Source organism: Diabrotica virgifera, chromosome 1 (assembly GCF_917563875.1).
Source record: "Diabrotica virgifera virgifera chromosome 1, PGI_DIABVI_V3a".
NCBI classification, from domain to species: Eukaryota; Metazoa; Arthropoda; class Insecta; order Coleoptera; family Chrysomelidae; genus Diabrotica; species Diabrotica virgifera.
Window position 1 is genome coordinate 52,343,487 of NC_065443.1, and position 17,012 is coordinate 52,360,498.

At 30.6% G+C, this 17,012-nt stretch overlaps 1 protein-coding gene across 1 annotated transcript in view; it reads left to right on the plus strand.

Annotated features, from left to right (window-relative positions):
* Nucleotides 1-17,012, plus strand: part of LOC114325530 (transcription termination factor 5, mitochondrial) — a 63,714-nt gene that overhangs the window by 15,054 nt on the left and 31,648 nt on the right. Inside the window, exons 3-4 of the mRNA XM_050654493.1 lie at nt 6,382-6,575; nt 12,415-12,716. Coding sequence (XP_050510450.1) covers nt 6,382-6,575; nt 12,415-12,716 — 496 coding nt within the window. The remainder of the gene's footprint in view (nt 1-6,381; nt 6,576-12,414; nt 12,717-17,012) is intronic.

Sequence of the window (17,012 nt, forward strand, 5' to 3'; positions counted from 1 at the left end):
AAATTGGAAAACCAAGGTGAGGGATAGGAAGCTGATTCTGGAACAGGTCACAAGACTTACCATGGGTTGTGGAGCCAATGATGATGATATTATGATTATACATGATATTACAATGCAAGAGGCCCAAAGAGGTACTTTTCTTTCCCGATTAGCTAACCGAGATTTAACCGGGACAGAAAGTACCGGCCCATAATCTATAAAGTTTTCAACCAAAAGTATGTATTACACTTTCATTTTCGTGTCATCAGCATTTGTTTATTTAAACATACTGTCAAAAAAATTAATAAAAAAACAACATAAAGCTAATTTTTCTATTATTTTTGTCCTTTAAAATACAGTAGAGCGTCGATTATCCGAACGACCGGTTATCTGAACTCCCGACTCCTGCGCCCCGCACTCGAGTACTGAGCAAGCATTAGTAATTAACGCTTAAAAATCTTCAATTTTTTATCCAATAATATGTTGTTGCAAAGACTGCACTTTTTTGTTTAATTGCTATTTGTCATTATCAAGGTATAAACAAATATAGTTATATAAATATGGTTTTCATTCACTTGTGGATAAATATGTATGACAATCTCAATATAGTTTGATTATCCGAACAAATCGGTTTTCCGAACGCCCATGTCTCCCAATTAGTTCGGATAATCGACGCTCTACTGTAACTTCTTTGTTCATACATTTTTGCTAGTTGTGGAAGTCCTTTTAACAGAATGAGATATAAAATAAATTTTAAAGGATACTCAAAATCAAACACCAATATCATGTATGTATTTATAAATTTATTAATAAACTGCCAATAATAATAAAATACTTAAATCAGTCACCAATATAATATACCTATTTATTTATAAATTTATTAACAAACTGCAGTCCAATAAAAATAAAATTATCAACATTATACTACATTACAATGATCTTTTGATCATGTTCGAAGCATATTATACTACCAACATTCGTCGGAATATATTCTTTTTAGTATGTGTGTAGTAGAAGCATAGTATATACTATAAAAACATTCTAAATTTCATGTTTTTTGCATATACTTCAAAGAATATCCTCGGACCAAATATACTGAACACATTCATGTACATAGTTACTTGAATATTCATAAAAGTTTAGTCTTGGAATAAACCTTTATCGAATATTGAATATCGAATCTACCAAGAACATGAAATTGTTATGTGGGAACCATGTAGGCTTGAGTTAAATGGAGAATAATCTTTTAAAACAAACACACACAAAATTTAGTTGCACTAGATTTGCTCCTGGTTGAAAATGTAGGTACTGCCACAGCTTGTTTGATTAACTAACAGCATCCTCCTTTTCCAGTATTTCAATGTTTTCTCTATTAACAACTGCAATATTATGTAAAAGTATACAAGCCGATATTATTCTTCAAACAAAAGGTAACTTGCATCTCATTTCACATATTAATATTGGGAATCTTTTCTTCATAAAATACCAAATATTCTTTCAATAACAATTCTTGAGGCAATTTGTGATTGATTATACAGCACTTCAACTACTGTCTGAAGATTCTGCAATGGTGTCATTTGTCCATAATTCTCCATTTTATATACCCATCATAATATGCAAAAGTATTGAAAATCTTCTAAACCTATAGCACTTCCATATTGTATGATGGTTATGTTGTTCTTTATCTGACAAAATAATTAAATTCAACGTTTTACTCTTTTCAATGATCTTATAATATATATTTTCTTAATACCCTTACAGGTACAGGTAAAACAAAATAGAATTTTATTTTTATAGGTTATTTTTATATTTACATTTGCATAACAAAAATATTATTATGTCATTTGTCAAAATAAAAGATTCCTTGCCACGAGCTAGCATTTTGAATTTCCCGGCGATGTCAATGTGTAAACAACATGACAACGTTGTAAATATTTTAACGCATGCGCAAATTAGGGAGCCGCACTGTATCTTTAGCCGCACCTATTCTCTCGCTGTCCGTTCTCGTCACATTGCTGATTGCACTCTCGTCTTCTGTATCTTTCCCACCGTACTATGTCTTGTATGTTACAGAGATCTCTTATTCTGTCATTCGGTATGCAGAGCTTGCTTATAACAAATTATTTACAAAGGAGCGTGTATTAATTGAAAGATGTTTTGAATAACTAAAACAACGATTTCCAACGATTTAACAATTAAATAGAGAGTGTCTACTCGTATGTACTGTGAGTAGAAACTCATCACATCAAAATATTTTTATTCATATTAACCCAGTCGGGATAGCATTTGACCTTGCATTAGGAGCTGCCCCAAATTTTATTTTTCTAATCTTTAGGGAGGGTCAATATTAGTACAAATTTAAAATCTCGACTGAATTCCACCGTTGCGTTAGCCGCCATCTTGATTTTAAACGAGAACCGTTTTTGCTCAATATCTCCGCCATTAATTTTTTTGACAAAAAGTGTAAAAACTGAAATTGTTGAAAATGCGATTTTCTATAATTTCATTTATTATAATTTTTTTCGTGCGGTCGATATTTTCCGAGTTATGAGGGGAAAATAGTGACAGTTGTAGCGTAATTATTGAATTATTGAATTATCTCGTTTATTATTAGTTTTACAACAAATATTTACCTATACAAAAATGAAGAGAATTAAATTTTGTACAATTTTGATGCCGTTAATTTTTTTGATAAAATCAATATTTAAGGTAGTACGTATGTGGTAAAAGTGCGAGCGTAAGACCTGATTGATTTTGTAGCAATTGTTTTTGTTCAATAACTCCGCCATTTTCAACTTTTCGACAAAAAGTGTAAGAACTGAAATTGTTGCAATTACGATTTACTACAATTTTTCTAGAGAATTAGTGGCGGGTCTACAAGGGGGGGAACTGGGAAAATTCCCCCAACAGGGTCCAAAATTAAAAAAAAAATTGTTGGAACATCACGATATATTAGCTGACATAAAACTTAAAATATCGACAGACAAATTCAACCAATAAAACCCGCTAGTTAATAAAATTAAGTGAACTTAATGTATATAATGTCTCTTTATGTCTTTTATATACTTAGTTTGGTTGATATTTCATTGGAAGTTTCAAAAATTGTATAAAATATAATTCTCTTTATTTTTGTTTATGTACAATTATATCGTAAAGTTAATAATAAATGAGACAATTCAATAATTATGCTTCCCCTCCGCTTCCATTATTTTCCCCCTTAACTCGGAGAATATTAATCCTATAAAAAAATTGTGCCAAAGGAATTGTAGGAAATTGCATTTCCAACAATTTTCTTTCCCACCATTTATGTCGAAAAATTGAAAATGGCGGAGATATTAAGCAACAACAGTTCTCATTTAAAATCAATACGGCGGCTAATGCAACCGCGGAATTCAGTCGAGATTTTAAATTTACACTACTATTGATCTCTCCTAAAGGATATAATTATAAAATTTGGGGCAGCTCGGATACAAAATTCAATTCAATAATTATGCTCCCCCCACCACTTTTTATTATTTTCCCATGTAACTCGGAAAATATCAACCGCATGAAAAAAATTGTTAAAAAGAAATTGTAGGAAATTATATTTTGAACAATTTTAGTTGAAAATGGCGTAGATATTGAACAAAAACAATTGCTATAAAATCAATCCGGTCTTACGCTCGCGCCATTACCGCATACGTACTACCTTAAATATTAATTTTTGCAAAAAAATGAAAGAGATCAAAATTGTGTAGAATTTAATTCTCTTCATTTTTGTACAGGTACATATTTGTTGTAAAACTAATAATAAACGAGATAATTCAATAATTATGCTCCAACTATCACTATTTTCCCTCATAACTCGGAAAATATCGACCGCACGAAAAAAATTATAATAAATGAAATTATAGAAAATCATATTTTCAACAATTTCAGTTTCTACACTTTTTGTCAAAAAATTGAAAATGGCGGAGATATTGAGCAAAAATGGTTCTTGTTTAAAATCAAGATGGCGGCTAACGCAACGGTGAAATTCAGTCGAGATTTTAAATTTATACTAATATTGACCCTCCCTAAAGATTAGAAAAATAAAATTTGGGGCAGCTCCTAATGCAAGGTTAGGCCTGTTATTCGTCTAACCCGACTGGACTATATGAAATGGAGTATAAATTTATATTTTATGGTCATACACACGATACACAGAGAACCGGTATGCCGATTGTCGTCGCTAAATTTGGTTCGGCCGCGCAGCACGTCACGTGGGAACCTAACAGATATTTGCTTATTATTGTTTGGATGCATTATTTCGTATGTGGTGGCGTTGAAAGTGAATAGATTGAGGCGGTTTTAAAATATTAAGCCATTAACGATTGAAGTAATTCTATATTATTTTAGTTACAAATTGTTGTTTATTAGCATAACTGTGTATTTTTAAAACTGTTATAATATAACTATTAGTTTTATAGTAATTTATTAAAACCGAGACTATAATGCCATTTGAGGTGATATTATGCATGTGCAAAACACAAACATATATTAGAATGAGAGAAAAATAAGGTTTAAAAACTACCAGAGAGCACTTGACAAAAAGATATCTAAATTTTCTAATTTTAAAAAATGATTTTATTTATAGATACTAATTCTAATATTATTAATAAAGCTTTTCCCGCAAATTTGTTTTTTTTTATTAATATATTATAATTTGTATTATACATAATATAATATGTATTAATATACATAATTGATTTAAAGTTAAACCAGGTTAGGAATCTAAAAAAGTGCGAACATTTTATACATACATATACAGAGTGGGCCAAAGAAAACAGTCCACCTCGATATTTGGCAGTATTTATTAGATTTTAAGGAAATGAAGAAACAGGTCGATTTTTGATCTAAGGGGGATACATTTTTACGGTACATACATCTGTCATTTGTCAACCCCTCCCTTCCATTTCCCACACCCCGTATTTTTAAATAGGGAATAGGGGTCGTGTGCTAGCTCATTTGAAAGGTTATTCAATTCTCTATTCAGTAATATTAACATTTTCATAATTATTTGTAAAAATGTAAAAAATTTGTCCAAGAAAAATTATTTTAAATTAAATTAATTGACACAAAAAGAAGAATGTATGCAATTTATTTAAATCAAAATACATTCTAATACTGACAGAAAACAGAGAAAAATGTTTATTTGACACATAAATATTGCTTTTCGCTTAAATTCAATATTCAACCTACCAAGAGGCAGATGGGTGGCAGCTTGAATATTGAAATTAAGCGAAGAGCAATGTTTATTTATCAAAAAACATTTTTTCTGTTTTGTGACAGCAGGAGGATGTATTTTGAAATAAATAAATTACATACATTCTTCTTTTTGTGTCAATTAATTTAATTAAAATATTTTTTTCTTGAACACCCTGTATAAATAATTATGTTAATGTTTATATTACTGAATAGAGAAACGAGTAACCTTTTAAATGAGCTAGCACACGACCCCTATTCCCTATTTAAAAATAAGGGGTGGGGGAAGTCGAAGGGAGGGGTTGATAAATGACAAATGTATGTACCGTAAAAATGTGTCCCACTTAGATCAAAAATCGACCTGTTTCGTCATTTCCTTAAAATCCAATAAATACTGCCAAATATCGAGGTGGACTGTTTTCTTTGGCCCACTCTGTATATGTATGTATATTACAGTCTAATAAAATGTTCGCACTTGAAATTTTTAGATTCCTTACCTGGTTTAACTTAAAATCAACCTTTTTTATTTTGTAAATAAAATTAATTGATAGTCATCAAGTAATTGATTCTAAGTACTTAATCTAAAACTTAAAATTTCTTAATTGATTTGTGGTTAAGTTTTTATTTTTAGTCAAATATTTTTCAACAATTTAGAATTAGAACAGTAAGTAGACACAATTTTATGTGAAACATTTTTACAGACCCAGAAGTAAAGGGAATGTTTATATTATTTCTGTTTTATTTTTTTAATATACTATGGTAAATGTATAGGTATTGGAGAACAGATACCTAAAATCTTTATTTTTCAATGGAAATTCATGTTTAAATTAAATGCATATTGGAAAATGACAGTAAAAAGAATATATAATACAATTTCTTATTTAAAAAGCGATGATAGGTACATAATTTTAAAATTCGAACAATATTACCGCTTCATTTAGCATTGCCGGATGAAAATTAAGGTTCCCATATGTCATCACGCATTCGCCTTCCATGCGTGCGAACATACCGGTTCTCTGTGTACCGTGGTCATACACATGAGAACATACTAGGAGTTTATACTCCATTTTTATTCATACCACTGATTATGTAGTAAAAGGTACTAGTCTAGTAAAAGGGAATGGTGTCCCTATTTCGGCTGTGTAATTTTTGTGAATACATTTTTATGTTTATTTTTAGAGCCAGAACATATATGAAAAGAATTGTTCACTACTTGAAATCTATAAAACTTATACCTTTAACAGTAGATGTACAAGAAAACTTGTGTTCTTATATAGAAGATAATAAAATAGCTTTGAAAATACCAAAAATAAAGCAAATTGAAACACAAAAATGGACTGATATTCATTTACATGTTTTGAAAACATTTTTAAGTAAGTATTTATCTTATATACAAACCCTAACCACTATATAATGTGACGAATTAAAATACATGACGCCTTTGGGGATACACTGACGTAAGTGCAAATTTTTTACAAATTGAGTTATCAACACTACTATATTCCTAATACTTGTATTTATCTGGGAAACAAAAGTCAGAATTGTAACTCTTCCCTATTTCGGTAGATGACATGATGAAATTGTTGAATCTCTGTTTTTACCTGCTCTCTTGGTACAACAAAGTCAGATTGTCAGTTGTGCATGATACATTAGTATGCAATGATAAAATTATCAAATTTTTGGAGAAACAGTGACATATTTGCTAATTTTCGGAGAAACAATTACATATTTGCTAATTTTTGGAGAAACAATAACATATTTGCTAATTTTGTACCCTTTCAGGATTTATTTATGAGGGATGTTTAAGAAAAATTCTAAAAAAAATCCTTTATATGTAGGTAAAGTAAAGTATCTGGCAATACCTAAAACCGTGGATAATAAATTTCTACTTTCTCTTGTAATTTACATCTCATTTTTGGCCTTAATTAACTTTCAAAACTTTAAATGCATTTTTTCAACAACTAACAAAGCACTTACGTCAGTGTTTCCCCAAAGGTGCGATATACCAAATTCAGGTGTTTAAACTTACTGTTTCTGTTTTCTAAAGCCTTAAATCTACCACTGGGTTTAGTAATCCTCCAGTCAATAATATGGCTACTTGATACACATTCTCAGCACTTCTCAGCTTCATCTCCACACAGTTCATTAGGCATTTTTTCTTTGTTTCTTTTTTGAGAAACAAAATGATTAATTTAAGTTTCCCAATATTTTTTAAAAGTAAGCTTGCCTCGCTTTTAGTTTGAGATGTTAAGAGATCTTGGTTTTTAAAAACCTGCAGAACTTGCACAACTTTACTGTAATGTTTATACACAACTTCAACCGCATCTAATCTTGTAGACCATCCTGTCTTGCTTTCTGGTGTCAATGTCAGTAGCATATATTTTCGGAGAACTTGCAAGGGTAAAGTGGAAGTTGCAAAAATGCAAAAAGGAATACATACTGTTCAAAGATCTGAAAAAATTCTGAGCCTCAATAGTACCACTGACCGCATTAGTACCAACTAAATTGAAGAAGAGAATAGCACGTGGGTCAAAATATGCTAACTCTATCTACTGAAGTAATCTGGACTGAACTCATTTATATTTGCCCTTCATATGTACCTCATTGTCATGTGATTGACACCTACAGTTCTCCAAGTTAAGTCTATCTTTGTCTAACGTTTTAATGATTTCTTGACTGAGTCCTTCACCTGTTTTGTCACTAACTGGGACAAAATCAATAAAACCCTTCTCTCCCTGTGATGTATTTCTTCACGTAATGAACTACTTGAGTCATTTGATTATTGTGGCTAATAGCCCGAGTAAAATTATTTAGCATCCAAAATGTCATATACTCCGTCTAATTTACTTACCATTGCACGTCATCCGCTTCATAGCCCGTAACGTCACATGATACCAACACGAAATATTTAGGCGGTAGGTATGTTCTTTTTTAGAATCATTTTGCCGAGTACACTGGCATTACAGCCATACATATTTTATTATGTACGCGTAGAAATAATATTTAAAGATTTCTGTTAATGTTAACTTACAGAAATACACAATAATCTTTTTCATTTAATTTGTATAAATGGATTATAAATCGTTTTTATGAAGCACATTTGTTCGGAACACACTGCAACTGTAATCGAACGAAGGTGATATTTTGGCATAAATTGGTAACATTTATTTGACAGTTGCGGTGATGACACTTCATATTTGTTTTTGTTCTTTACTATAAGATGCTATAAGTATTTGTTTCTTTATATGTACTGTTTTTATTATGTACTTTAACGTAAGATTATAACTTAATTATTGTTTTCTATTTCTAAAGTTTTTATTTATTTACATTGAATATTAATTTGTTTTGCTGTATAATCCACTTCCGCAAAAATTATGTGATGTATTTGATTTAAAATGAATTCAAGATTTTTTTGTAATTGGGCAATAATGTCAACTTAGATCTCTAACGTAAATAATGACGTGCAACGGTAAGTAAATTAGACGGACTGTATTTATATTATCTTTTGCCTTATGTGATTGGCAATAAAAACTCATCTTTTTTATGCGAGAGATTTAGTATTATGTCACTTAATATGTAGTTGCCAAGGGACCTTGTAATGCCATATAAGTTCTATTGTGTTTAAGAATATTCCACTGGATGGGTTTTTAAAATCAGCCTTATTTAGTTTCTCAGAATGGACTCTTTTGCTTTGCTAGGCAGAATAGCAGCGATAATGCTAAGCCCCATCTTATCTTGCACTCAATAATATTCGGTGTGCCAAAACACCGTGTTTGTCATGAACTGAGAGTATGAGAAGGACGATACTTTCATAAAGTTTAGTACAATCATTGCAAAATATAACTTTTGAAGTTATACTTCTTTAAGCGCCATTAGGAGTGAATGTAAAAGTGCGCGAATTCATCAAAATTGTTGGTGCTACGCGCAGTCAGTTATACGTTTGCTCTGATTGGGTATTCAAATGACATGTCAAAAATTATACAATATGGCGACTGTGGTAAAAGAATGTGTTGTCATTTTTATTATTAGGGTTATGATTGTTAAGTTGTGTTTTAAAAGTTGTGAGAACAGAGACAAAAGTGAGTTTATAGTTGTACTGCCTTTTTAAATAGTTTATATATATATATATATATATATATATATATATATATATATAAAAAACAAAATATGCACAAGATGGAATGCAATCATAGACACGTGTTTCTGACTTATTAGTCGTCATCAGTATGATATAGCTACGTCATATAGTATGATATAGCGTGTCTATGATTGCATTCCATCTTGTGCATATTTTGTTTTTCATACTTATTGCGAGCCATGCCGATATTTATTAACTCGCGCTAACCTCTCCTTGTTATATATATATATATATATATATATATATATATATATATAAAATGAATAATTTTGGGGAATGCAGTCAATGTGTTTTGGGCTGATTAAAAGAGAAACACTTTGAACTTTTGTCGAGCTTTCGGACAATTTATTTCCTTTATCAAGACAATCTAAAAATACAAATGTTTAAATTTAGATGAAAACTAGAAAAATAACAACTTACTGCTCGTGGTTTACAAAATAACTAACATACTTATTAAAAACATAAAAATTCTTTCTAAAAAATATAAATTGTAAACGTAAATTAATTTTGAAATATGTCAAAAGGACATTAATCAAATGTAGTTAGACTACTTTAATAACTCGATAGATTGGGAAAGAAGTTAGCTAACAGTGTATAAAATAATGATATAAAGATATAAGCAAATTTGAAGTTATAATTATTAGTAAAAAAAAAACTGATAGTAATGTAAAACAAGTTGATTTAGAATGTTATAAATATTTTTCTTTTGATACTATTTAGTGAAATTTTAAAAATTAATAAGATCAAATTGTTTATAAAATGCATAAATTAGTAATATCAGATCTCAAAATTAAAGTCAAAGTTAGTAAATTACAGTCAAAGTTAGTTAGTCAAAGCCAAAATGTTATTATAAATAATGCTTAGATTATTGATATCAGATCTCTTATTAATACAATTTGATTTTTTTATCCAAACCATTTCTTTAAATTCTCTTTTACGTAAATTTACTTCTCTTTCCAAAATTGTTGCTTCTTGAAAAATGAAAACATGATCCTTATTAATAACATGCTCTGCCAATGCACAAGAAGGGATATTTCTCTTGATATCACTTTTATGAGACGTTAGTCTAAGAGATAGGTTACGTGAAGTTTGTCCGATGTAACATTTACCACAAGTACTACAAGGTATGGAGTAAATAACATTAGAACTCTCCATAATTTTTAGCGGAGTCTTAGTTCTGGTATAAAGACTGTTCAAAGTTTTGACATTTTTAGTAGCAATTTTAATGTTTTTGTTTTGTTTAAATAACTTAATTAATTTTGGTGTTAAAGATGGTAGATATGGTAAAGAAAAATAAGATAAGGTAGGTATACTTTCTATCTCTGTTCCTTGTTCATTGATATCTGCCTGCAGTGTTCTATTATAATTAGTGCTAAAAATTAATTTATTTAATAAACCCCTAGGATATCCATTTTCTAGTAAAATTTCTCTTAATTTTGTGAGGTCACTATTAATAAAATCCCTATGTGATAGTTTACATATTCTGTTTTTTATACCAGAACTAAGACTCCGCTAAAAATTATGGAGAGTTCTAATGTTATTTACTCCATACCTTGTAGTACTTGTGGTAAATGTTACATCGGACAAACTTCACGTATCCTATCTCTTAGACTAACGTCTCATAAAAGTGATATCAAGAGAAATATCCCTTCTTGTGCATTGGCAGAGCATGTTATTAATAAGGATCATGTTTTCATTTTTCAAGAAGCAACAATTTTGGAAAGAGAAGTAAATTTACGTAAAAGAGAATTTAAAGAAATGGTTTGGATAAAAAAATCAAATTGTATTAATAAGAGATCTGATATCAATAATCTAAGCATTATTTATAATAACATTTTGGCTTTGACTAACTAACTTTGACTGTAATTTACTAACTTTGACTTTAATTTTGAGATCTGATATTACTAATTTATGCATTTTATAAACAATTTGATCTTATTAATTTTTAAAATTTCACTAAATAGTATCAAAAGAAAAATATTTATAACATTCTAAATCAACTTGTTTTACATTACTATCAGTTTTTTTTTACTAATAATTATAACTTCAAATTTGCTTATATCTTTATATCATTATTTTATACACTGTTAGCTAACTTCTTTCCCAATCTATCGAGTTATTAAAGTAGTCTAACTACATTTGATTAATGTCCTTTTGACATATTTCAAAATTAATTTACGTTTACAATTTATATTTTTTAGAAAGAATTTTTATGTTTTTAATAAGTATGTTAGTTATTTTGTAAACCACGAGCAGTAAGTTGTTATTTTTCTAGTTTTCATCTAAATTTAAACATTTGTATTTTTAGATTGTCTTGATAAAGGAAATAAATTGTCCGAAAGCTCGACAAAAGTTCAAAGTGTTTCTCTTTTAATCAGCCCAAAACACATTGACTGCATTCCCCAAAATTATTCATTTTGTATTATTAACAGTCACTACATATTAATAATCATATATATATATATATATATATATATATATATATATATATATATATATATATATATATATATATATATATATTTGGACTTATTAATATAGAAAAAAAAAGAATGTGTGTGTACTTTGTACGCACGTTAAAAGTTATACTTCTATGAAAATTGTGTAGAAAATTTGGCGTTTTTTAGATTTTCTACGATTTCTTAAGGGAAAAGCAATTGCTGAGACGCTCCAGTTCGTCAAAAAATGACAGATTAACATTATTTATCGAGCATTTACCATTTTTAATGATTTTAAAATTTGACGAAAATACAGCAGAAAATAGAAGGGCCAGAGCCCATGAAAAAATTATAGTATACATTTTTTGTCAAGAAACGACGGTTTTTAGGGTTCATATGATTCCTCATGAGAAAATCAGTTGTGGGGACACTCCAGTTCATAAAAGATAACGTATTAACGTTATTTTTAATTTTTGGTATTATTTTAAGTATTAAAATTAGTTTAATATTTAAATAAAAATACAATTAAAATGTTTAAAATATATTTGTTTCATTGAAATCATAAAAATAGAAGTATAACTTCTTACGTGCGTACAAAGTACACACATTTTTTTTTATGTATTTTACTATTTTTAGTGCTGAAGTTAGACTTGACTAAAGAGGAAGTTGAGGATCTCTTTCGTGTTCACAAAATGATAAGAAACAAAAGTTTTAAAGTAATACAACAAAACATTAGACTAGCCGAAGAGTTAGGCATTGGTCCTAAAAAAATTGTAAAATATGGATATTTGCTTAGTAACTATCCGACTTATCCAGAAACAACTCTTCGTGATTTATCGAATTTAGCAGGAATGGATATGAAAGTAGAGATGAGGAGGTATCCAAAATTAATAACATCTTCTCCAACAAATATTATAAAAATTTATGGAATCTTAAAGGTAAGTTTTGTATGTTTTTTTTTTATTTTTCATCAATATATTGTAACAACACAGTACTTTTGACCGACCCCCTGTATAACGGTTCCCACCTCGAACGTGTTGGAATATTCTGGAGGGAGCACGATATGTACTGGAAGCGTAAAGGTGCGAGCGGTAGGTGGTAGGTCATGCGAAAACGAGAGATGGCGAGTCCAGATTTCTCGAGAATAACGTTATTTCATATACAGGGTGTCCAGAAACTCTACCGACAAACGAAAACAGGAGATTCCTCAGATAATTTTAAGACAATTTAACCAAATTCACCTAGTCCGAAAATGCTTCCTAAGGGAGCTAGATCTCTTTGAAGATGGCGTCTTGTAATTAGTTTTTCTTAAATACCTCCAGAACGCTTTCAGTTAGAAAAACGAAAATTGGTGTAAATATTTATCTTCTAGAGATAAACTGATTTCATCCATTGTGAATTTCTAGTACCAGTCATAGGCGTCCGTTTTGGGTGGGGCAACGGTTATTTTATCGCATAACTTTTTTTCTTTAAGTTTTAAGCATTTTTGATGCTGGATTATTAAATTGTGAGGTATTCTAGTACTAAAAGGTACTCTTGTTTTAAGTCCGTAGGACACACCGTTTTCTAGTAAAATCGATTTGAAAATTTTTCGTTTCCCGAATTTGAAAAAAATTGAAAAAAATTAAAAAAAAAACAACGGTGTATTTTACCAACTTAAAGCAAGAGTACCTTTTAGTACTAGACTACCTCATAATTTAATAATCTAGTGTCAAAAATTTTTCAAAAATTAAAGACAAAAAGTTAGGCGATAGAATAACCGTTGACCTACCCAAAACGGACGCATATGACCGGTACTAGAAATTCGCCATTAATGAAATCGATTCATCTCTGGAATATAAATAAACGTAACAGTTTTCGTTTCTCTAAATAGTTTTTTTTTGAAATTTTTTTTTGATATTCAAAAACGAAAAATTTTCAAATCGATTTTTCTAGAAAACGGTGTATCCTATCAACTTTAAGTAAGAGTACCTTTTAGTACTATAATACCTTACATTTTAATAATCCAGACTCAAAAATTCTTAGAAACTAAAAACAAAAGTTATGCGATAATATAACTGTTGCCCTACCCAAAACGGACGCCTATGACCGGTAATAGAAATTTGCAATGAATGGAATCGATTTACCTCTGGAAAATAATTATGTGTACCAAGTTTAGTTTTTCTAAATAGAAGCGTTCTGGAGATATTTAAGAAAAACTAATTACCAGACGCCATCTTCAAATAGCTCTAGCTCCTTAAGGAAGCATTTTCGGACTAAATGAATTGGGTTAAGTTGTCTTAAAATTATCTGAGGCATCTCCTGTCTTCGTTTGTCGGTAGAGTTTCTGGACACCCTGTATAAGCGGAGAACGATGTTATTTTACGTTAGTTATAGATACATAGAATTCCGAACTGTAAAGTTGTATAAATAAATATAGTCATATATAAATCGAATTGTGAGTTTTATTTTAACTGTAATATTGCTACAGTTGGTGTTACGGTTTGAGGAATTTTTTTAAAATTAATTTAATTAAGTTTAAAGATAAATAAAACGGGCTTTTGAACTTTATTTGTCGGGAATAATTGGAGTATGTTGATTGTTCGGAATTCGGAAAGACTTTAAAAAGAACATTTGAAAATTATGTTTGTGCCGACCAAAGATGCTGCTAGTAGAACTTTCCGTAAAACAGTTGCGGGCACAGCTAGAGGAACGGGATGAAGACAGCAGTGGGTCCAAGAAAACTTTCAAGAATGATTGAGAGATGTTCTCAGAAAGAATGGCGATGACCCAGAGAGGTTCCACTTCCAGTCAGCGGAAGAAGCAGTCTGATCAAAATTAATTGACGAGAAATTAGAAACTGTTTGTCAAAAGATCGATGAAAATGTTGCTTAAAAATTTGACGAGACTTCTCAAGTAATTGAAGAGGTTTGTGGACAGAACAACTAGAAACTTGAAGAAGTTTGTAGACAGAACAATGAGAAACTTGAAGAAGTTTGTAGACAGAACAACGACAAATTTGAATATCAAACGAACAAAGTCTCCAAAGCACAGGTACAGAAAAGTGTAGACGACAATGTAGAAGTGTTAAGATGTCGTACTCTTGAAAGACAGTAGACTTATTTTTCTTGATAAATGTATGCAGAGCTGGAGAGTCCTGTATATTCCGCCATCCTGGGTTTTCATCTAGAGTTGCTGATTGGGACGCTCAAACCTTAAGAGGGGAGCAGTGTAACAAAAGAGTACTTTTGACCGACCCCCGTATGACGGTTCCCACCTCGAACGTGTTGGAATATTCTGGAGGGAGCACGATATGCGAAAACGAGAGATGGCGAGTTCAGATTTCTCGAGAATATCGTTATTTCATATGTAAGCGGAGAACGAGGTTATTTTAAGTTAGTTCTAGTAGAATTCCGAATTGTAAAGTTGTATAAGTATATAAATCAAACTGTGAGTTTTATTTTAACTGTAATATCGCTACAATATTATAGAGAGTTACTGCATTGTCAAGCAGGCTATTGTGGTTGGAATTTTATAACGTTTTAGGGGTTTAGTGTTTGCAATCTGAAATAAATTATTTCTTCTTAAGGTTTCCTATGCAACTGTGGTTGATAATAAGATTACAATAGTAACTGTTCTCCGTTCACTCATGAACAGTCAGGTTGGGAAGCTAGTTGCTGCATGTTCTACTTCTTTCTTGACTCGACAACTCTAAGTGAGTCTTGACCGTGTTTGCTATTTTCCTCCGTTCTTGCCAGTTTTGTGCAGCAATCTACTATTTTCGCACCGCATATTAGGTAGATCTTGCTACACTAAACTCGGCTTTGGAAAGGAAAAATAGTCGAAATTAGTATGCAATTTGAAAGAAAGAAAGAAAGAAAGTATGGAATAAGTAAGGAGAAAGGAAGAAGAAGAGACACAAAGAAGGTAGGATTCGAGAGCCAGAGAAAGGAATACAATAATTAAGACAGATTTCTTCTTGAAAGAATTTGGACGTGAAAGAATGAGAACAATAAGAATAAAACAGACAGTTAAATAAATGAACCAGATAGAGATCCTGAACAAACCAGAATATGGGCGCCAGTTAATCTATTTTTAAGCAAATTAAGGAATTTGTGGATTAACTAAATTAAACTTCCTAATATTAAATGTATGCTGTTTCCTCCTAAACCAAGCACCTTTTGAAGTGAAACTGGAAAGAGATATGTAATAAGGCAACACAAATCTTAATTATTTATTACAATAATTAAAACAAGTATAAAACAATTACAAATGAAAGTTTACAATGTGATACATGTAGTTATGTAGTTAAATAATTGAGAATAAAGATACTATTAGTCAGATTTATTTGATGGTTTAAAAGTAGGATAATTGTTTTTTGTGTTTGTACTGTTCTACCCAAAGTTGAATAAACCCAAAGATAAAATATTATACTCGAAATATTGTATTTTGCCGCTCTTTGACTAGCAGTGATAAAATAAATCCTGGAGAAAGTCTCCACTGAAGACTTTAGTTGGCTGATGAACTCCAGCAGTGATTGTAATCATCACACCTTGGTAGAAACGGAATTCGATGAAGCGTGACTCATACATTCACGTATGGTGCAAGAAAACTATTTGATTTTCGGAATCGTCTAACCATACACCATTTATGGTGAGAAGGATGAAGAAATTTGAAGCATCAAGAAGAAAGTAAATCCATTTACTTAAATGCAGAACGGAAAGTTAGGTACCATGTAGGGAAAGAAACAAAAATCAAAAGCCCTGAAACATTAAAATATTGTTTTAGGATTTAGAAAAACTAAAGCGGATAATTTTACCGGTACCTAATGGAAAAGAAATCATAATTACCTTGTATAACGGATCTTCTCTAACCAACGACTTTTCACCAACAGCAAAATGAAGACAGTGATATATTTTGTAGAGGCTTTGTAACTGTAACACTCTCGTTACTGAATCTTCCATCTTATTTTTTGGACGATCAACTGACCTTCTGCTATCGGACCTTGCCTAGACGGTTGTATTTAGTAATCTTATCTGCCCATCTTGTTCGGCTGCAATCAGGACTGTCACCTCAATCAAGTGGGTTTCAATTATAGTTTGGTTCGGTCCATTTCAAATTCAATCACTGAAGAATATCACACGCTTGGCCGCTTGGTAATACAAGACGTTTTTTTTTTACATTTTTGCCATTTAAATAACCTATCTAAAATAACCACCTATCTAAAATATGACAAAACTTATAGTACGGGATCC